Raw genomic sequence first — 22,972 nt, forward strand, 5'->3', positions numbered from 1 at the left:
CTTTAAGGTGAGATTCACAACACTGAGTTTGCGCAATATTCACCATCATGCCTCAATTCCCACACACTTTGTGAACAACAGATACGACATAAATCACCCATTAAGCCACCAAAAAAGATGTCCTAACTCACCAGTGAATTTCACTCCTTGTGCATACAATGAGTATGAGGGCACTGAGGTAACACACACAGGCCATTAGCACACATTTTAACAAAGTGCTATGTTATCTCTGCTTAGAACAGATCAATTCCACACTCCAGGGGTCAGGCAGCGCCAGGAGTCTGGTCACACGCTGACTTAGTGCAGTGTTAGCATTATTGCACTTCCAAAGAGTGCCCCAATGAACATAGGCTCAGACTGAAAAGCACCCTTAATTTATCCACATAATTTTATTCTGTTATCAATGTAAAAAAAAAAAAAAAAAAAAAAAAAAAAAAGGGTAATTATGAAAAGCTCAAAGAAATCCAAATTCTAAGAGTTTTATTTAAAGGTAGAAACTGCATCTAAGTTTGCTTCTTATCTATAAAGGAGTGCTTGTAAGGGGCGCATTGGTATATTTCCTTCTCAAAAGGACCAGTCCTATACTTGAAACCTTTAATACAGGTTAAGATACAATGGTCACCAAATCAATTCATGTTCCCTATGACAGAAAGAGCAAGGAGGCAGTGATGCTGAACCGATGCCCGCCTGCCACATCTGTCAGTGAAGACGATATGTTTGCACAGGTTTATTTGCTTTCCAAGGGCAAGCAATGAGTAGGAGGATCAGGATCAGTCTCAGAGTATAAAACTCTTATGGATTTCTTGAAGTAAAAATCTTTTGGCTGCCCTCGAAGCATATCAGTTTTCAGACTTATAACGTTGACGACATCCTTTTGTATACTGACATTCCACATTTTACTTGTCTTTTCATATATAGCTAGTACTGCACAAGTGTACTGCAGTCAGATTCGTAAACACACTTGCTAGGTAAGATCTTCATAGCATGAGTTCACAGTGAAATTAAAAGGAAAAAGTTGAGTTCCTGCTTCTTTTCAGAAGTCAAAATAAAAAGGTAAGTTTGGTGTTTTCTTTTAAACACCATGAGTGCATACTTTTAGCTCCTAGTCTTTCCTTCCAGACTGATGAACCTTTAACAGTCAGCCAAGATGAGGGAACAGAAGTGTCTTCAAACCAGTCTTCTGAAGAGGACTAGCTACTCACTTACCTGACACCAAAAAGCTGTAACCTGAAATCCTAGATGGCAGCTTTGGCGGTTGCAGCCTCATCTGGGCCTCATGGCCTGGCTTCCTATTTCCTGCTTGAGGCTTTGCTTCTCTTGCTGCTGACCTGGAATTTCTTGTTTGTGCCATATCACTGAAATAAGCGCAACAAGTCTACAGATGGCTTGTCAGAGTCAGTGTGTGTATCACTGCGGTAGTCTATCTGGAAAGCAGAATGCTCATTAAACAATTTTTCACACGTTGATGATCTTTCCTTCTTTTTCTTTCTCTTTTTTTGACAATAGCCTTCAAAAAAAGAGATGGGTTTAAGAGTTGGTGCAACTGATGCGTAATATGACTAAATCAATAGAGGAAAGTAAAGATTTTTTAAAATGTAGATTATTGATCTGTGAAACTGTAGGGGCTCCTTCAAAGTCATTAGGCTTTGTCACATCAATATGTTGGTAAGGACTCCTGTAAATGAAGATTAATGATGGTAGGGATAATTATCACTGAAGAAACACACTTTTCTCAGTATTTGGGGACTTTTGGTGAAGGTGAGCAGTGCCAAGTTTTCCTTCAGTGCACTTTAGTTCCTTTTCTGTTAGGGGGGAGAATGTTTATGGCAGAATGAAAGTTAAACTCCCAGTTTCCTTGGCAGTAATAGTTGAGTTGCCTATCTTTGACTTGTGCTTTAAAAAAAAAAAACAACCCTATATAAGATGAGTGCAGCTGCTTCAGAGATGTACTGCACCTATGACAAAATCCTTCCGCATATTTTTTTTTCCTCCTAAAATAACCTGGACATACACAATTGTTGCTTTTCTAAATCAAACACTCAAGTCATGTTTCTTCTTTTTATGGTTCCCTGAAGATATCTTCATATATTTTGCTAAATAACAAGTTATATGACAAGTTATAACTTAAAGAAGAACCAAAGCTTTTTGTCAACTTGCTGAAATGTAAAGAATTCCCTAATGTTAACAAGCTGACTTCACAAGGGGGCAGGGGGATGAGGGAAGGGAAGGGCTCATGTTCACATTTTTCATCTAAAAACATCCAGCTGACATTCGGTCCTGACTGGTGTTCCCCAGGAATCAGTATTAAGGCCTGTCTCATTCAGTTTCTTTATTTATGACCTGGACAAATCCAGTTCATTATCAGTAATTTAGCGGATGATACCAGTTAGCAAGAAGTATCAGTCTGCCTGAGGTTAGGAAAGGTAGGATCATTTGATTCTCGATTATGAAGTACTGTTTTTCCAAGTAGTCCTTAGGATTCTAATTACTTTTGTTTCCAGGAATTACCTGGTGACAGGTTTCATTCATCAGTTTTTCAAAAAGATTGGTAAACATGCTTTGGTAAAGTTTCAGTTGGACAGAAGCAAACACAGCTTGATCAGCCTTTGGTGAATAGAATAAAAATGATCTGGAAATGGGATTTTTGATTTCTAAAGAAAGATAATCACGGACAAAAGAATTATGAATTCATGCTAGGATAGCTTGGCTGCTTTCCAACAAGCTGTTTTCTAGCAAGCCAGAACACAAATCCACATTCTAGTTTAAAGAGGGAACAAAGGCTGAGCAAAGTGAATCAGCAAGGTTCCTATCTGGCATAATGCCCATCTTTGGTGACCTGCAGGACCATATCAGATTGCACCTAAATAACAATTTAGAAGACTTTGCTTTAAGTTCCTCTGCATCCTGAAGTCTTTAGTCAGTGAGTATGTTGAAGAAAAACATCTTCACACAGCAGAAAAATATCCAGCAGTTAGATATATAAAAGTACTTGCTCACAGAATTATATTATCAGAAGGAACTGCATTTAAAAAGGGGTGGCCAGCAGGGAGAGGGAGGTGATTGTCCCCCTCTACTCAGCTCTTGTGAGGCCCCATCTGCAGCACTGCATCCAGGCCTGGGGCCCCCAGTGCAGGAAGGATGTGGAGCTCTTGGAGCGGGTCCAGAAGAGGGCACTAAGATGATCACAAGGCTGGAGCACCTCTCCTATGAGGAAAGGTTGAGGGAACTGGGCTTGTTTAGGTTGGAGAAGAGAAGGCTCAGGAGAGATCTCATTGTGGATTCTCATTGTACTTGAAGGGAGTGTATAAACAGGAAGTGGAACGGCTGTTTACAAGAGTGGATACTGATAGAACAAGGGGGAATGGTTTTAAAGTGAGGTTTAGGTTAGATATTAGGAGAAAGTTTTTCACACAGAGGGTGGTGATGCACTGGAACAGGTTGCCCAAGGAGGCTGTGGATGCCCCATCCCTGGAGGCATTCAAGGCCAGGCTGGATGTGGCTCTGGGCAGCCTGGTCTGGTGGTTGGTGACCCTCCACATAGCAGGGGGGTTGAAACTGGATGATCATTGTGGTCCTTTTCAACCCAGGCCATTCATTTCATTTTCTATGATCCTGTGAAAATGAAGTCAGATGAACTGATATGCTGTATTAGAATCATTCCCTATGTTTAATTCTTTACTTCTTTTACGCAAATTATTAGAGAGTATTCTGATCTCAAATAAGAGGATAAACAGCCAACAGACACTCTATGAAGAAGTGGACTTCAAAATCATGTTATATAGCAGATCACATTTCAAGATATATTGGCCTAAAAAAAAGGCTTTAGTTAATAGATCCAGAGAACTTTTTTCCATCCTGAAGGACAAACAAAAAAAAAGAAAAAAAGAAAAAAAGAAATAAAGAAAAAAAGAAAAAAAGGAATGCTATTTTTCCTTGTCCTTTTTCTGCATTTTAAGGACTGGAACAACTAGGAGGAAGAAAAAACTCATATTGTCAAAGTTTTGGTATAGTTTTTGGTCCAGTACTAGAAGAATGGTACTGGAAAGTAAGGAGAAAGAATCACACTCAGCATGCATTTGATGAACTTAGCCTTGACAAGTAACTGTACACAGTAGCAACATAATGTTTCCAAGGTTCACTGCAGGAATTTATCAGAGGCACACATAGAAACTAGTCAATATAGCTATTTTATCATATATTTGATTCCTTGACTTGCCAAGCTTCTTGCACTACCTTTTCAACTGTACCATCATTAGAAATTGACTGAGAAGATGCTAAAATCGGAGACTGCTGAAAATGGAAAATTGAAATAAAAATTGAAAATACTTAAATTCCCCCAAAATTAATAACAGTCCCTTGGGTATTGATTTGTGAACCAGTACAAGGACACACAAATATATACTAGAGAAAAAAAAAAAAGGTCTTACAAAGTGGACACTCCTGAATTTGCTAACTAAGGTTTGAGATACATCAATATAATATAAACAAAATTTCTTACCTTTATGATGATTTGCTCCAGATGCTAATTTCCCCCACAGCGTTACAACAAATATTATTATTAGCAGCTTCCCTTTTGTTGCTTTCTGTAAGTATCTCTTATTCATCCTGCAAAGATAAATACATAAAAAGAATTACTTCTCTTAATATTTCTTTAAAAATCATTTCTCAAATTAAGGAGAATTAAAAAACTAGTGTCTGGTTAACATCTCCTAAGTCCTAAATTGTGCTTAGCTTTAAAGGAGCTATACACACCGTCAGTATAACCTCTCTCCCTGTTTTGTCATCATTCCTCCAGAAGAATTCAACACCTCCATCAGTTTTATACTAAAGCCCAAGCAATAGTAGCTCTGCAATAGGTTTTGCTAAACAAAAGCAGTTCCACTGGTGCCTTTAGGCCAGTCATGTGCAGTGGATTTTTTAGCTTTTGGGATTGTGACTCTTTTTGGATTCTGCTCCTCAGTCATAAAGACACAACAGATTTAAAGAGATTTCCAGCATATATACCAACCAGTCCTGGTTGAAATCCTGGGAGAAATCCTGTCAGGAAGATTTGAGTAGTTTGGCATAAGGGCCTCAGACAGGCAGATTCTCTAGTCTCTCTCCTGTCTGTCCAAAGGATAATGAAAAACTTTGATTTACAGCACCAAAGGAAATTGCACATCTTGCTACCCTCATCTTGCTCAGTGATGTTTTCACTGCAACAGCAAGCTACTGTGGTGGTTCAAGTACAAGGTAACACAGCATATTTCTCAGCAACCTCCTTCAAAGACAAAATACCTCTCTCCCTGCCACAAAGACACGTTCAGGAACATAGGCTGTAGTGCTTAAGGATTACAGCTCTGCAGAGAGTGGCAAGAGGTATAATAATGAAACCTTCTCTCACTTCTCAGTCTTTGTAGAAGAACCCCAGGGATCTGGCTAAGAAACAACTCAGCACAATGGTCACGTTTCTGCTGATAAGTCAATAGAACAATGATGCCTATTCCACCTCACTTATACTAGAAAAGTTGCAAATTTGGTCACTTGAACAAGATTATTGCCATTTTACAATGCCTGGAACTAGTCTGCCTTCTCTTTCTGAGCAGAAAAAAAAACCCAACACCTTGCTTCAGTGTGGTTTCACATTTCTCTCCCATTATATTCACAAGAATCCTGTAAAAATTTGTGAATATCCCTTCTGCCCTACCCATACACAACGCTATCTTGTGCAACTACAAGCTCCATGAAAGGCAGACCACTGCTTTAAAAGGGAATTAACCAGCAACATGTTCAAAGTCCCAAATCTCTTTCTATTCCTTCAAAGCAATTCCTTTCCTCTGAACAAATTGCTTTCTAACAAAACATTATATACTAACAAGCTCCAAAGCTCCACAACCCAGCTCATGGTTCCCAGACTCATAACCATACCACTTACCCTAGAGCTGTCAACCTGGCTCTCTGAGAGATTGTTGAACACTGTTAAGATTCCACACCAGGCTGTGTGCAACAAGACATGGCAATTCAAATTAACAGCCCACTGAGGAACATACCAAACCCTTTTAAACCTGAAATCAGGGCATAGAGAGCTCAGCATCCTTTGACAGAAGTCACACATCTATAGTGTGTTTGCCAGTTCAGCTATTATGTTTACAAAGAAAAAAGAGAGAGGAATAAGCAAGTACTTTATCTAGGATTGTGGATGTTCCCCTGAAATCCTGATTGATTAATAATCACTATGGAGGTCGCAGTGCGCTGTGAACCACACCAAGCTGTCTTCTTGCACTGATTCCAGGAGTGTAAACTATATATTCATCATCAGCTCCACATTTATGAGGCACTCAAAACTAACGGGAAATATTTGTCACTGTAAATAATAATAAAAAGAATACACACTCAAGCATATGTCCTTCCACAGCTATTGCTGTGAAAAAAATGTGAAATAACTCTTTCACTCCTGGATTGTCTTACTACCTCCAACACCGCTGGTGCCAAGTCATTAAAATGAAATTTTTCTTCTTCACCTTCCCAACCCTACATAAAACTCCGTGGGACTCAAAGCGTTAAGCAAACCAGACTGTAATGCAGTTGCTGCAAATGTACAGCGGAAAAATACACAAGGAAAAACAGTAGCAGTGGGAACAAAAAGAGAGCACCAACCTATCTGCGTGGGAACAGCAGCCCCTCAGGGCGGCAGAGTGAGGATACAAACCTCTGCTCATAGCCCAGCACTCAAGGTGTAAAGCAGCACTGAATCTAGCAGAAGCTGTTCTGCAAAGAAAAGGAGAGTTTGAGCTCTGATGCAGCAAATCTGGGATCACTGCCATTGCCAGGTTTCCCAGTCCCGAGAAAGACAATACACTATTTCTGTACCGCAAGACTATTGCACTATTCTGCATTATTTAAGACATTTATCTTTCAGAAGGACAAAAATACTATCTTTTAGCAGTCCCACAATAGGCACAATTAAAAGAAAAGTCACTGTAAGTAGCAGCTCCAGATGGGGACTAACAGTTCAGAGGCCATCAGCAGAAGTATAAAAAAAGTCTCTTAACAGTTAAAGCAGCCATAACATGCAGCAGCTGCAATAGGAAAAAGCTGGGAGATGATGCTAAGTTTCAAACTGATTAGGCAATGTAACAGCAGACCTGTGGTTGGGTTGTGTGCATTGGCCACTCACAGCAACCAGTGTGGCTGCATAAGCACAGACAGGGCATGAAGCACTGTTCCCTGAGAATGGCAGAAGTGTCTCAGCAGTGATGGAACACAATCAGAAGCCAGACTGTAGCATTACAGCCCTGGAAATAAACAGTGAATAGTTTGTAGTCTAAGAAACTCAAGGGGTTGGGATGGATACATCTCATCAGCAAAGCAGGCAAACAGATAACAAGGGGAGACCGTGAGATTCGCTCAATATCCAAGAAGACAATGGAAATAGAAAGCATTTGGCCTCATCTTTGAAATCCAACTATTAGCCCCTGCAACTCTGCTCCATGTCAATTAAGTGGATTCAGGAAATAAAATTCAGTCCATTACTGTACTATTATTGCACTAACATAACAGGCTGCGTTAAATAGAACAAATGAGGTCTGAAATGAGGTCTGCTTTTCCTAGAGGTGATGCAGAGCTGCACAGACAAAACTATGGCTGTTAGTCTGAATGGTTTTCTCTGTGAGATATTCTCCCTTTCTATTTTTCTTTCTTTCTGCTTACAGCCTTACAGTCCCCAATAATGCCTCATAAGACAAAGGCAATCAAAGCTAAGAACAGCCATACTGCAGGAGATGTTTACATTTGGAAATCAGCTTTGTGCAAAAAAAAAAAATAAAAATACAATCATTATACATAACAAACATTTCCTTCAGTCTCTAACCCCAAAAATATTGGAAATAAGCCCAATGAATTCTCAGCACTTTCAGTCAGACAAAAAATTGAAAAACTGCCTTGTTTGAGTTCATTTTTCAATGTGCTCAGAGGCAAGGAAAGAGGAAGATGGCTTTTTCTGAGGTACCAGGAACACACTCAAAATAAAACAAACACAATTTACCAGCAAACATCTCCCTTTGAATGGGAGATGATTGTACTGTGACTGGCTCTTCATCAACACCAAAACAAAATGGATATGAAGGATTTGTTACTTTTGCTCCAGAAAATTCCTTTCCTCTACGTGTACTCCATGAGACCCCTCAGGTCCAGTATCATGGACATGAGGATAGGTTGTTTCAGAATGAATGAATGACAAAAGTATCTAAAAAACTGCTGGACTTTTTTCTCAGAGTGAAACTACATCTGATGCTGCTGAGAACCTTCACAGATGATTATGTCAGCAGAAGCCCTTCTCCCTGGCCTCCATGGCTCATCAGATGCAGACTGTGAACATACAGGCTCTCTTCATCTCTGCTCCATTTCACTGTCAGCTCTGTCTCAACCACTTGGCTACACTAAAACTGCCACGAGCAGACATGTATCTCCCATATCCACTGCAACAATGCAGCTTCCGTAAACTTTTGACTTTCCACTTTCTTCCTTCTTTGCTTCTGGGAGTGAGACTGGCCCACCTTACTGATGGTTCTGAAATAGAGGAGAATCACACGGGAGTCACTTTACATTGTACAGCCAGAACTAAATTGCCTTGCTTTCCTATTTTAAGTGAAGTGTAACCTCATGCGATCTTTATTGTTGAGGAAGGGAAAAAGTAAGAAAATAATAGCTTGCTTTCTTCCCTTTAGAGCTCATACACAAATAAAATTCTCATCTGTTTCCTGGCAGTAACAGCAATTTTCTCTCTTTCACCTTTTCTTTTTCTCCTTTACAAGTATCAGCTTCTGTGAAGCTTTTCAGAATTCATTCATTCCTGTTTTACATATGTAGAAACTTTTAGTGTCAGTAAGATTCATTTGTCTTCTGCAAATATGTATACCCTGTGAATGCAAGTGTTCATAAAGAGAAGCGTAAGCCTATTTCTCTACTGAATCCCGATGAAGAGATTGAGACAAAAACTTGATAGAAAATTAGACTCACATTCCCTCACTTTTCTTTTTACAAAAATATATTTTCAACTTCAGAGAAACCCTAAATGAGTAAATGAGTAGAAGAAACCACTTCTGACCCGATGTCTCTGCTACAGAAATAATGCAGCCATTTAAATTATGTTCCGTGCTGTGCTGAATATTACATTATTTATTAGCTGTGTTAGTTTCATCATCCCACGCAATGCAGGTCTTTGCAGCTTTATTTAGCCTTTCCTCTGTAAGCTAATGCAGATTTTAAAATGCCCCTGTGGTGGATAAGGTCACTTTGTTAAAGTAACACTGATGTGACCCCCACGTGTTTGCATATATATAAATTCCCTCTATGACATTCCTGTCATGTTTGCTCAGTGAACAAGTAATTTGCCACCCTCATTACTTCAGGTACAAGGTAGCTTGTGAAAATCAATCTTCTTTCTGCTTCATACATCACAGCCTGTAACAGACACAAAGTGCATTCTGATTCTGAAATGAAGCCAGGGGAAAAATACAGTCCTATTCTCATAAACTACTGCATTAGATCTAGGTGGGAAGAAAAGAAAGAGAAGAGGCATTTAGCCTAGTAAAGCGTGCAAGTTTCACACAGGAGTCAGACAGGAATTCTCTGTATGCAAAGTGAAAGTGGTCTTTCTGTTCAGGAAGTTGTCCTTTACCACTGTGGATCCTCTAGTAACAGAATAAGTAGCACCAGGGAGCCTACCTGTGCTACTGAGTAATATTCAGAGATAGTTAAAACATTGCTGGCAGATCAATATAGGTATCATTCCCATTGTTATTTTCAGCTGAAGAAAAATAAAATCAGATTGAAAAATTTTAGTCCTACTGACAAAAAAACATTTGAAAGGTTACTAGGCTAATTCTGAAGACACCAAGGCAAGTGCATTCTTCACAAAAGTATGTAAGGATGTGATCAACATACACATCCATACTTATCTTTCATTTGAATGTGTGTCTTAAGTACATACTTAAATTTAAGCATGTACTTTCCCAAATAGAGATGGATGTACATAAGCTTTCTTGAAAAACTATTTACAGTCGGTTTCTGTAAGAAGATACAGTCTGAAAACTGTAGGAAAAAGACGTGAAAGGAAAATATCTTAGATGCCTGAGAAGTAAAAAGTTAAGGAATATAGGAAAATATGCAAGAAATGACAAAAAAATATTTACATATTGCAAATAGTTTCCAGCAGTTGGAACACTGGAGAGAGATGCGCATAAAGTAGTTACATTTGTCTACAGTATCTGATAGCACTTGGGTATTAAATTTACATAAATATTACTGTTTCCAAAAGCTGCTAAGCATCGGTGCCTAAGTTGGCAAAGGTATAAAATGCTGTAGCCAACTCTCTGTGTACCACCCCACCACAGCAAAAACCCCTGTGTGTTTTACAAAGACTACTGGCAAAACTACTTCCAAATGAGTATTTATGGTTGTGATGATATTACCTTGAAAACTCAGGTGTCACTGATAAATGGCCTTCCCTCTAAAGTACTGTCAATGTTAATCTCCTTTGCTTCCAGATTAACACCAGTTCTTTGTAGACACAATTGATTGCAATTTTCACCTTCATTAATTTTCAGATGCAACTCCTAACTGAAAGCAATAAGGAAAACAACGAAAGGGGAAACAAAAAAATGCACTTCCTCCTAGCCAGTGTAAGATATACTGAACTGCATATGTATTAAATTTCTTTATTTGTCACTTTGTCAAGACCAGCAAAGGACTGCTCATCAGCTGAACACTGTCACTGACGATTACTATAATACACATGAAGAAAATTCCATAAATATTTGCAGGTTTAGTTTCTGTACTTCTATGTATTTATGAAAATAGAAGCATAAAAGTAACAGAAAGACATACTAAGTTAACAAAAATAACATAGCATTACACCACTGCATTCCATTCATTGTACTTTTAAATGTCTAAAATAAAACGTTACAAAATAAACATCCAAAATATTCTGACAGCTTTAATGCCCAGTGATGTTCTACACCGGAGTGAAGTAAGTTCTCACATATAAGTGCTCAGTATTAGACGGTCCTCAGGCTCCAATTCTCCAATTCATATCATTTCCTCTGTTATTATTATGCCATTTGAAACTCTCCCAGTTACTGTGCTTAAGGGGCTTTAAGTTGTAAGGGGCACTGTCTATTCACTTAATCATCACAGCAGTAGTATTTGCTTGTATCTTATATGTGATCCTTTTGTAGACACAATGAATATTCATTATTCATATCACACTAATCAATCATAAGTTTAAATTATAAAAAAAAAGAAAAGGATAAAGTTCAATAGGCTTTTAGCAAAATGTCTCACTGAAAGCTGATTTGTTAAGTTTACTGTGATTTCATAAAGGCTACTGCAGTGGCAGGGATAAGCCTCCAAATCTATGAAGGCAGAGAAAGCATCAAATATTAGCGGAGAATGGCAAGTGAAGTGCTCATATTTAAAAGCAAGGACAGAAATGTTCTGGGCAAACCTAAGCCTATTAGTCTGACCTCTTCGGTTTGCAAGACCTTAGAACAGGCTTTGAAGAAAAAGAAAATTAAAGCCAGAGAAGTAAATAGAATATGGGATAAAATGTAGCAGTGTTCGCACTGTAGCTTGTGTCAGACTAACTAGACAGCTTTTTTGATAACTGATTTCCTAGACAAAGAAATGAAGTAGATATAATTTGTCTGGATTTAGATAAAGCATTTTCTACAGTGTCACTCTGGAACTTACACATTAAGCTAGAGACTCTGTGGATTACTACAAGAATTGAAAGGTGGATCCCAGTGTGATAATAGCAAGTAGTACTGAAGGGGGGTATCAGAGATTAATGACATTTCTGCTACAAGTTCAGAATCAATCATTTGAAACAACTCATATAAAAAACAGTCTGCTTTAGTTATCACCAAGAGCACAGCATCAAGGTGATATGAGGTGGCTGTGAAAAAGACAAATCCTATATATTACTAAATTATATATTTATTTTTAAATATTGCAAGATTAGTATGCATTTTCTTAACTATCAGTCAGCTTGATATATAAAATTCTAGCCAACCATCTTCATGAAAGAAAAACTGAACCTGCAAAACACAAGGAGACAGTCTTGTAGGATGATCAGAGAAATGAAAACCCTATCCCAACAGGAATTTAAAAATGCTTGCTTTGTGGAGTAAAGCAAAGGCTGAAGGGAAACAGAAGGGAAAGAGAAAGCAAATAAACACAGCAAGGAAAAAAAATATAGTGGATTAAATGGTATCTCGCCAACAGGCTGGTTGAGAACACTCAGCTGAGTGATTCAGGAAGCCTCTTCCAGTCTTATTTCAACATCAATAACATGACCTCTTTTTTATACACTGGTATAGAAAGTCATGTGGTAGTTTTTTTCAACAAGAAAGCAACAAGACAGTTCTTTCCAAGTGTGTTAGTGTAGTGTTTTTTTTCCAAGACATTTCATTATCCTCATAAAACAAAAGCCACAGCATTTGTCAGCGACATCCTGCATGAGAACATATGTGAGTTTCCTCATTAACGCCTAAACCCATGTTGAATTCCATGAAATCAAATACTAAGATGTCAAATATGGATCTTGACTTCTGCGACATTTTCAATGAGTTCTTTTAATTGTTCCACACTGGAACTATTATTTTTCCCTCAAACTATTATTTTTAATGCATGCCCCATATCTTTGTACCTGAACTCACTTCAGCAAGCCCATGCTGATGAACATCTAAGATGAATCTCTCTCCTATTATTTTTCAAAACTGTCTAAGTGTAATTGCAGTCTCTGTTTCCTAAGATTTAAGATGACCAAGTTACAGTGCTTGTATTGAAGGACCACTCAGTACTGAAATTGCTTTTTGACTAACTTCAGTGAATTAAAGTCATACTGCTGAATGTAGGTGATCGTTCTATGATTAACTCTCTCACTTTGTTTAGAACTCATTTTCTTTTCTATCAGTCTTGCTTTGAATTGAAAATCTTATGTCATCATGCTTTTAACACTGATGTGTTTTTTTCAAAAAAAAACTTTATGCTTTCAAGTATTAATTAAGCATTTTAAGATTAAAAAAAAAAAAACTATAGAAACAATAGTATTTGAGTACAAAATTAGAAGTATTTGAAAAGTGTGAATACTTTAAAATTTCTATTATTAAATTAGTTTAAAGATACTATAATCTAAAACATATTGAGAGTGACTTTTTATGGGATTCTCACATGTAAATAAGAATGGATCAAGTATTTTGACTCTGTTACACGATATTGCCGTTCTGAAGCTCAATGTGTGCACAGGAACCATTAAAATTCTCCTGCATGACTTCCTTGCTGAAGATATTTTTTTGTCCCAATAAATTCTTCTCGTAAATAATGTTGTGACAAATCTCTGCACATAAACAGGGAAGCAAGACTCTGCCCAACTCCCCCCTTGCTATTTTTATGACAATTACATCCATCAATAGACAGAGCAGCTCTTCTAACAAACAATAGACATGTCTGAGCCCATTTCGTGTTTTATACCCAGCTTTATACATTTTGCACCACACTTTAATGGTTTGAGTGTAACTGAAAAATGACAGGTTGCTCAAATCACAGAAAAAATAACAAGCATTTTGTACAGTGACCAAAATAGCTCAAAGAGCTCACATAATGCAATAAGAAGACAAGAGAGCAGCCGACTGGAAACAAACCTTGTTGAAACGTAACTGGAATACATTCCTCCACTCTTTTAATGTCAAATCCTAACACATGCTCATTCTTTGTAACTACCATAGGCACCACTTCCTTGGAAAACAGAGCATAGCAAAGATAGAACAGGCACTTCCCAAACAATCTGGTACACAAAGCAAATCTCTGTTCTAGAGCAAATGCATTGGAAAACGTGAAAGACGATAAAGAAAGGAAGCCAGGATGCACAAAAAAATTTCAGCTGCCAGCTGGGAAGCAGAACACAATGTCCAGCAGCTAATTCAGATACACAGCCATGTACACAGCAAAGGTATGCCTCATAGGCACACCAGGAAAATTTGCGTTCATATATTACCCTTCTAGCTTATGATTCTATGATTAGTAGAGAAGTGCAGCAGCTTTTATCAAATATTAAGATTTTTGGCCCTTGCCATGCTTTCTGATCTGCCACATACACTATAATAACCAATGTTCTCTTGAGAATCATGCAACATGCTACACAATTTTGCAGTCTCATTTCAGTGTCTTCTTCCTTATCACTGTTCTGAAACAGTATGAAAAGTATTAATAACCAGTTCATGTTAAAAAAAAAAAAAACAACACACAGAGTATTCCAGTGAAAATTTCCTAGAAATAGATTCTGTCAGGTTGAGATATGTTTAATGATGACTAAAGTGTCTAAATGGCACCCATTTTTCCTTGAAAAATCCACTTCTTTTCTCAGCATCTATTCAAACACCCTCTCTTCAAAGGTAGCAGCAGCTATATGAAAAACATTGAAGTCCTAAGCTTCATCCAGGAAAGTGTACCTCCAGAAATAACATACACTTTGGTATTTGCTATGCTTTGTAATGTGACCTTACATTCTAATATGGCCAGGAGTTAATTAAAAGCCAGTTACAAATCTTTGCTTCCTAAATAACAGACTAGACTAGACTCGATTAGACTAGACTAGACTAGTTAATTTGGAAGGGAACTACAAAAATCATTGAGTTGAACTGTCTGACTGCTTCAGGACTAACCGAAAGCTAAAACATATTGTTAAGGGCTTTATCCAAAATCCTCTTGAACATTTACAAGAATAGAGTATCATCTATCATCTGCATCTCTAGGAAGTATGTTCCAGAGTCCTGGATTAACATCTTCTGCATATTACACAACTCGAGTATCCTCAGCCTTTCCTCACAGGACAAGCCTTCCACCCCTTTTACCAGATTTGCTGCCCTTCTCTGGATTCTTTCAAGTATCTTAATACGCTTCGATATTGTAGAGCCCAGAACTGCACAAAATATTCAAGGTAAGGTCATGCCAATAAATACAGTGGGACAATGACCTCTTTTGACTAGATGGCTATGCATCCCAAAATGTATTTTGCCACTGATGATCACCTAATGATCCAATCCATCTAGGTCCCTCTGAAAGGCTCTCATTCTTCCAGGGAGTCAACAGAACCTCCCAGGTTTACTATCATCAGCAAACTTAATGCATTCAACTTCTGTATTCAGATAATTGACACAAATGGTGAACAGAACCGATTCTAGAACTGTGCCCTGTGGAACACAGCTAGTGACTGGCCACCAGCCAGACACAGCTTCATTTACTACAACTCCTTGAGATATACAACTCAGCCAGGTCATCACCCAACATAATGTGAACTTGTTCATGTTATAGTTGGACAGTTTTTCCAGAAGAATGCTCTGAAGGTTGGAATTAAATGACAATAAAATCCAGAGTGATTCTGTCCTTCACCTTCCCTTCATTCACTAAGCAGGTGACTTCAAAGTGGAAGGATATCAAATTACTAAGACAAGATTTTCCCCTCATGAGCATCTGTTGACTATGCTTCATAGTAGCTTTGTTTTTTAAACGCCTTTCAAAATCCTCCAGGACAACCATCTCCATAACTTTGCCAGGTACTGAGATTAGACTAACAGAAACAGGTACTTTCCTGAATCTTCTCCCATGCACTTGGTAAACTGGGGTAGCAGTGGCTACCTTCGAGTCAGTAGGAACCTCGCTGACTTCTGGTAAACTATTGAAAGGGATCCAGCTATAACATCCACTATCACTCTCAGTACTCTGAATGCCAGTACATAAGGCTCCATGGACTTATGCATGTTAAATTGATACAACTAGTCCCTTAAAATTTTGGTGATCACTGACACTGCTCCCTCAGCATGGTTCTCTAATCCAGAGGACCAGAGAGTCCACGATCTATCATTAATATTAAAAACTGAGACAAATAAAAAAGGCATTAAATGCTTCTGCCTTTTTCTCATCTCTACTTGTTAGGTGACCTCCTTCATCAGGTATTCATTCAGGATTTTCCTTAGGCCTCCTCTTCCTGTTGACATACTTTAAAAAAGCCTTTTTTCTTGTCTGGCACAACAGTGGTCAGTGTCAACCCAAGTTAAACTTTTTTTTTATTTTCCCCCTACAAATACAAACTGCATTCAGTTGCTTGCTACACGATATATAGCTTGGGATCTGCAGGTGAAACACAACAGAAGAGTTGTCAAATCAATGAATTCAATGTTCAGTTACTCTAGTGCCTTGGATCAGAGATTGCATATGTGCAATGGGGTGCATTTCTGTTAGCATTTCATTTTTAGACCTGGACTGTACTTTTCAAACAAATTTCCCAATTGTCTCAATTTATTATGCCGTAGTTTACATTCCACGATGTGAACCAATGCAAGAGCATGAAATGAATTCTCTGTAAATGAAAATTAGTTTGAGGAGTGCACCCAATATAATCCAGCTGTTCAGAAGCGTTTGGTTCAGGGAGATAAGCTTGTTGAAAACAATCTCGTTCTCCACCAAATGAATATATTTCAGACTTTGTACCTTCAGCGACAACAATTTGGATCTACAGAAACAATTTGGTAAAAATAAACTATTTGCTAATTGCAGGCACAGTTTTATCATCTGAGGAGGAAGGACATTATTATTATTTTATACTTTGTAAAATGCCCTTTTGGTTGTGATTAATCTTAAGAGCCCATCAACAGCATGTTGAAAGGGACTTGTTTGTCTCTTGTTTCCCTCACTCTGGAGGCCTTTAAACAATTTCTGATCTGCCTTGTAGGGCCATTACTCCTACTGTGACACTGCAGTAAAGGAAAAGACTTGTGTGCCAAATCCAGGGAAAAGCTACCTGCAGCACAGGCCTCTAATTTAAAACACTAAGCACAGAATAAACTACTTCAAATTGCACAGTGAATTGTTCCTCTTTTTGCAAATTAGAACATCCTTTGTCTTTATATGCAGAAAATTAAAGACCAGAGACTTCCAGTCCCTTCTCACAGAGTCTATCTAATCTACAAGGAACTCCACTGTTGAAGAAAAGTACAATTCACTGTAAAACCATCAAACTAGATATTTTACTGGCTCCAAACCCATTATTTCCAGATATTAGATTATTGACAGTTTTCACCGAAATCTGGTAATCATTCTACCACTAGCAACCTTATTTAGATGCATGGGTGAACCTTTTAGATGAACAGAAATGATGGTCAAAAGGAAAAGTCTAAAACATCACTAGCTGAAAATGAGACAGGCCACAGTCAGGGAGAATCTGTCCCACCCATCCTTAGAGACCATCCCCATCTCATGTCCCCCTGGCCGACAGGCAGCCACTGGTTTTGTGGGGACAGTGCAACACACTCCTAGAAGACAAGACTCATTTATGGATGGAGTACAAGTACATTTGAGATTACTAAAAAAATAATAATCATATTCTTAATAGATTAAAATTATTTTACTACATCCCAGCAATATAAAGTGTCCTTTAATTAGAAGTTTATTAGAGTAAAATAAATGTGACTCAAGAATATTTTTGTTCGCTAATACAGCTTTGGCTGAGAAAATCCTCAGATGTTACCGTATTTACAACAGGATTAACCGTTTCTAACAATCTGCATTTGCATTCTTATTCATGCACTGTGGAACAAAAATAATATTTACTTTCATTTGTACTTCATTATTGAAGAAGGTTATGTCATTATGCTTTCATAACAATTGCATTAGCAACACCATTGTTAGACACAAGGATGTTTAGGATTCCATATATTGTTTTAAAAAAAAGAGGTTACTGTCAGCAATTGTAGGATGCATGACTGAAGAGAACTATTTGTTGGGCTTTTTTCACTCTTATTTTTTTATAATAATTAATTGGAACTCTCTAGCAACTATTCTGCTATTTGTATTTGTATTCTGCTATTTAGCCTATTCTGCTGTTTGTAACAATCTAAATTTGCTAACATAAAAGAGCCCGGCAGTCCACAACAATTCTTTTTCTGCTGTCTTAAAAAGGCCTTCCCTGTTTCTTCTACCCTAAGAGAGAGAATAATGTAGAATATGGTTTCTACATGATGAGAGAGGTGTGTTTTGGAACTGAAAGTATTTTACTTTATGTCAATTTTTTGGTCATAATCTGCTACTAGTTTTGTAGTTCTCTAGTTGAAGATGTTCCATTTTGACTTAATTATTAAATATTGATCGGAACAGGCAGAAAAGACCTGTATTTTCCTGAAAGCTAGATGGCCTGAGTGAACCATCATACTTAAAAGTTATCCCTTGATTCAAAAAGTTTATTACATATGTAGTGTAATCTTGAAGAGATTTATGCCAGAGGACTCTCTGCACTCATCGTTAAGACACAATGATGCCGAAGTGAACTCAAATCCATTCAAGAAAAGGAATGTGGCCATGCATAACTGGAGAAAAACCCTGAATCTTTGCGGTTCAACCAGGGAGCTTCATGATGAATCTGTTTTGCTGAATTCTTTATCAGTCCTACTTTTATCTGCCCTACTTTCTTTGCTCAGCATTTATGGCTACAAATCTACTGTCTACAGATAACCACAGCTATGGCCACTGTATCTGAGCATGTGTGAAGGAAGGGGGTGGTAGGAAATACCCACTCCATATAAGCACTAGATAACACTGAAAGAAGGCACTGCGTAGATGTGATCTCTCCAAAGGACACTCAAAAACTAGGATCTAGCTGATAATTTTTGACTAGTCTACCTCAAACAGTGGAAGAAAATATATAGTTGTGAATCTAGTCCTTCTTAAATCTCACAGGCAGTTTCACTTAATTTTGCAGAATTCTATAAAATGTGCAGAAAAAAGAATTAGCTGAAGTAAAGTTTGAAGATAGATACAATTTAAAAGTTAGCACATGGCATACTAAGCACTAAGCACTAAGGAGCTACATTCAATAATGAACAGCAAGAAATCAAAGTATCAGAACAATTAGAAATGATCCAGATTGACATTCCCACAAGTACTGTTTTTCTATCAATAGAAGAATCAGTAGAAAGCAACTGCCTACCTCACAGTTCACCAAGCTACATTTCATCAGAAAAGACACCCCACCAAAATACTATTATAATCCAACAATCAACAAAATAATTCATATCTCAAAGTCTACGATGCCTCTGACAGGCCATGTAATAATGATTTCAAATCTACATGAAAGTTGTGATTTCATTGTTCAAAGAGATGGAGCACTAAGTCCCCTGTGCCCCTGTGCAGAGCTCAACCTCTAGAGGTTGAGAACTGCTGCAAGTTTTGCAGTTTTGCTCTCCTTCAGAAAAACGCTGTCTAAATAAAACAAGACATAAATGCAGCTTTAAATATTTTTCAACTTTTTAAAGGCTTCAAATAAGAAATGTGCTTTTCCAGTCTGAACTTAAGTCCTGTTGCCTTAAAAATGCTCACTAAAAATCTATTCCAATGAGGTTGTTTTAAGAGTATCAAGAGTTTTGTTTTTACCTGGTAACCAGATGGCAACTCTGAGGTTTTGTTGTTATTTAGCAAGATTTTAGTTTTTGTTTTTAAAAGGTATGGCAGACATTTTATCCTGCTACTACTATATTTTAGCATATTTAATTGCCAAGTTCACAAGGAATGACCAACTGCTTTTCCCAAGCAGATGGTAGAAGTTGTTTTTAACACTGTAGTGAGACTTGTTTTCCAAAATGCTTGCACAGCTTTATGAAGTCTAATCTCTGCTCAACATACACACAAAAGATCAGCTCATGAGCATCTAGGCACTTGGGAGCCAAATATGCAAGATGCTGTGAACTCAGTTCAGATATCTGAACTGGGACAAACTGTTGTACCTAAAACCCTGTACATGTTCCAGTGTCTATGGAACCAGGACGACAGTTTCAGTTCCTGGGAGACATGAGGTATTAGAGAACAGTGGTGCACATTTTTAACTATATTATTTACTATTTCCATAAATGTATCTTTTGTTATTAGTTTTAAACGTAAGTAGTTTACATCTATCCATCTCAGCAAGTCATACAACAAGAACAAAGACATTTTAAGTGAATTGTACTTTAAATCCCTATCTAAATGTATGTGCTCTGCAAAGTGAAGACACCTAAAACTATGAAAAAAAGTGAAGAATTTACGTAAATTCTTTGCAGTTTAGCACAAGAGAAATATGAGAAAGCCTACCAGATGACATAAATCACAGCACACTCTGAAGTTTAAATCTGGACCTGAACCCAAACACTGCACCTTACCAATTAATTAATTAACTTCCAATTAATAACTGGAAAGTAATATTTTAGAACAAATTGAGCGGGGAAAAAAAAGAAGGAAAGAAAGCAGTAGAACCACCCTTGCCAACTCACGTGTAGCATAGGAGTATGGCTAGGGACAAGACTTAGCACAACCTGTCTTGCCTTGACTCAATCTCAGAGCTCTGTCCCCCCAGCAAACAAGCTCTGGCCATCTCACCACAGAATAAGGAGCCTTTGGCTGAGGCTACATCCCACAGGGTTCATGTGCTGAAAAAACACAGCTAGAAGCAGAGTGCCCTGAAAACAACCTCCTAAATCAACCCTTACCTTGCCGGGTCAGGTTCATACAATTTATAAGAGAAAGTATTAAAAACAATTGTTTCAAATAAATATAACCCCACTCATAGAAGCCTTAGAAAGGTGTCCATTGGCTGTTAATACATCACTCTTATTTTCTATGAGTCTGCAGCATTTTTGTGACTGTTGGTCCATGACTTCTGCATCACACTTAGCAGGGCACTAAGCTCTAACAGACAAATGCCCAGAGAAATTAACAAGAACTATAAAAAATACTGTCCAAATAACATGAATTCTTACCAACACATGAGCCATCTAATTAACAGGTCACTAATATTAACTGGGATCTTTGAGAACTGGAAAATGTTACCCATTTGTATAAAGTCTAATTCTTTATACAGTCACAAAAAGACAAAGAGAGAATAAATATAATGGATTAATGAATAATATGAGAGGATGAATAATATGCATTATGTTATGGGAACATAATGATATGCCATTAACTAGCTCACCTATTATCCTTCCTAAATTTCAATAATGTAGTTTTAAAAGAGTGAATAGGGCAAAAAGGAATGAAAGAAATATAACACTTATTTTAAAAATGTGCATACAGAGTATGGATGTATACTCCTTCACAATTTAATCTGATTAACAATGAGTAATAATTTTCTGCTCAGTGCTATTTGTGAAAGAAAAGGTTTTGTCTTATGTAAGATTTCTTATAAAATCTTTTTCAGACTCAAGATAGCTAGCAAGTTAGTTATTAGAGAGTCTGCATAATTTTACAACACAAAGTAGGGCTTATCACACATTTCACATCTAGTTGGTATTGTAAAGAAATTGTAGCTAGTCATTGCTGATTTTGACTGACTGGAACTAAACGTGATGGGAACAAAATGCATAGCCTTTTTCAAACGCCAGAATAAAGGACATTCTCATTAAAATGATTTGCTGATATGACTTAAAACAATGTATTTAATCTTCACCTTTTTATGTAAATATCCTTCAACTGAGAATTTTAAAAGTATAATTTAAAATAGATTTTATAAAGTATAATGAGATGCTCTGTCAGATAGGAAGACAAATTAAAAGTGCAATTCACACTGTTAGAGTAGCACTGCCACCATGAAGCTACTAATCTTTTGCACAGTGCTCACAGTAGAATGTACTCCAGTCTCTGTAGGGCACGTGATTATAGACTTGCAGGGAGAATGGGGTTTAAATTATTCATCAGTGTAGAGTTCTTTTTACAGAAAAATTAGTGTCCCATATAAATAGTAAAACTGCTAATTTCTGGCCCTTTGCAAATTAACTGCCTGGTAATATCATCAGTTATTACCAGGTAGTTTTACCAGCAGTTACAATAGCAATATGCTGTCAGACACAAATCTGTATACTAAAATAATGCTAAAGACAGAAGAGCTGTGAAGCCAATTAAGTGTTCAGAATTCATTAGGTCCTGTAAAAAGATAAACACCTATGGACAAGCTTGTCAGAAGGTCTGATGAATGTCAGATTATAGCCACAGCCTCTACATCAACAAAACAACACCATCTGAGCTGTGACAAGTCTTTATATTTGAGCATCCAAAGGGAACAGATATCAAAATAATTTGCCAGTAAAAGACTTGCACTCTTCAAAACTGTCAGGTATGAATTTCAAATGAAGTGGTATGTGCTTTCATCTGCCTGTTAACCACAGAATACTACAAGACCGTTATTTACAAAGTCAAAATACAGTGCCATCTAAATGGTATTATTAAATTTTGGTACATATGGTACATCCTCCCCTAGCTGGGCAGTAAATGATGGTATCATTTGTGATACAGTGGCGACATCAACCTTTCAGCACAAAGTATCAGAGGCTGGTTTCTTCAGTGTTTGTGGGAAGTGACACAGAATTTCAAAGGTATGAGATGGATTTCTGCAAGTAGTTCCTAGCATTGGTCACAAAGTCAAGCCTAATCTTTTTCTCTGCAGCCTGAAAGGGAAACAAAACCTTATATTGTGTTTAGACTCCAGTCTCCTATATATCTACACAGAAAAGAAAAAAAAAAAGAAAAAAAAAAAAAAAGCTGATATGACATGGAATTTTGGTCTGTTGTATCAGACTTCATTTCAAATTTCATTTCAGTTTTGGAGATGAACCAACAGTGCGCACAGGCAGCCAAAAGGGCCAACTGTGCCCTAGGGTGCATCAGGCCCAGCACTGTCAGCAGAACAACAGAACGGGCCGTCTGTCTCACTTTGCTCTGCACTGTGCAGCCTCCAGCACTGGGTGCAGTCTGGGACCACATTCAAACTAGGGCATAACACCATTAGAGAGCATCTACAAAGATGGAGACGGATCTGGTGGGCAGGATGTGTGAGGAGCACTGAGGTCCCTAGATGTGCTCAGCCCAGAGCAGAGGAGCTGAGGGGAGGCCTGATGGTGGCTGCAGCTGAGATCTTCTC

General features: G+C 37.7%; 1 protein-coding gene across 2 annotated transcripts in view; it reads right to left on the reverse strand.

Annotated features, from left to right (window-relative positions):
- TAFA2 (TAFA chemokine like family member 2) overlaps positions 1-22,972 on the reverse strand; it is a 181,680-nt gene that overhangs the window by 48,428 nt on the left and 110,280 nt on the right. The window contains exons 1-2 of one of the 2 annotated variants that reach the window (XM_042872972.1): positions 6,689-6,751; positions 4,499-4,605 (exon numbers count right to left, since the gene is read on the reverse strand). In XM_042872972.1, the coding sequence (XP_042728906.1) occupies positions 4,499-4,604 (106 nt within the window). In that variant the 5' untranslated portion in view covers position 4,605; positions 6,689-6,751. Of the gene's footprint in view, positions 1-4,498; positions 4,606-6,688; positions 6,752-22,972 lie in introns of those variants that run through there. The other variant, XM_042872971.1, reaches the window with a different exon arrangement.

Source organism: Lagopus leucura, unplaced genomic scaffold, assembly GCF_019238085.1.
Source record: "Lagopus leucura isolate 7727_CA_CO unplaced genomic scaffold, USGS_WTPT01 Super-Scaffold_100008, whole genome shotgun sequence".
NCBI classification, from domain to species: domain Eukaryota; kingdom Metazoa; phylum Chordata; class Aves; order Galliformes; family Phasianidae; genus Lagopus; species Lagopus leucura.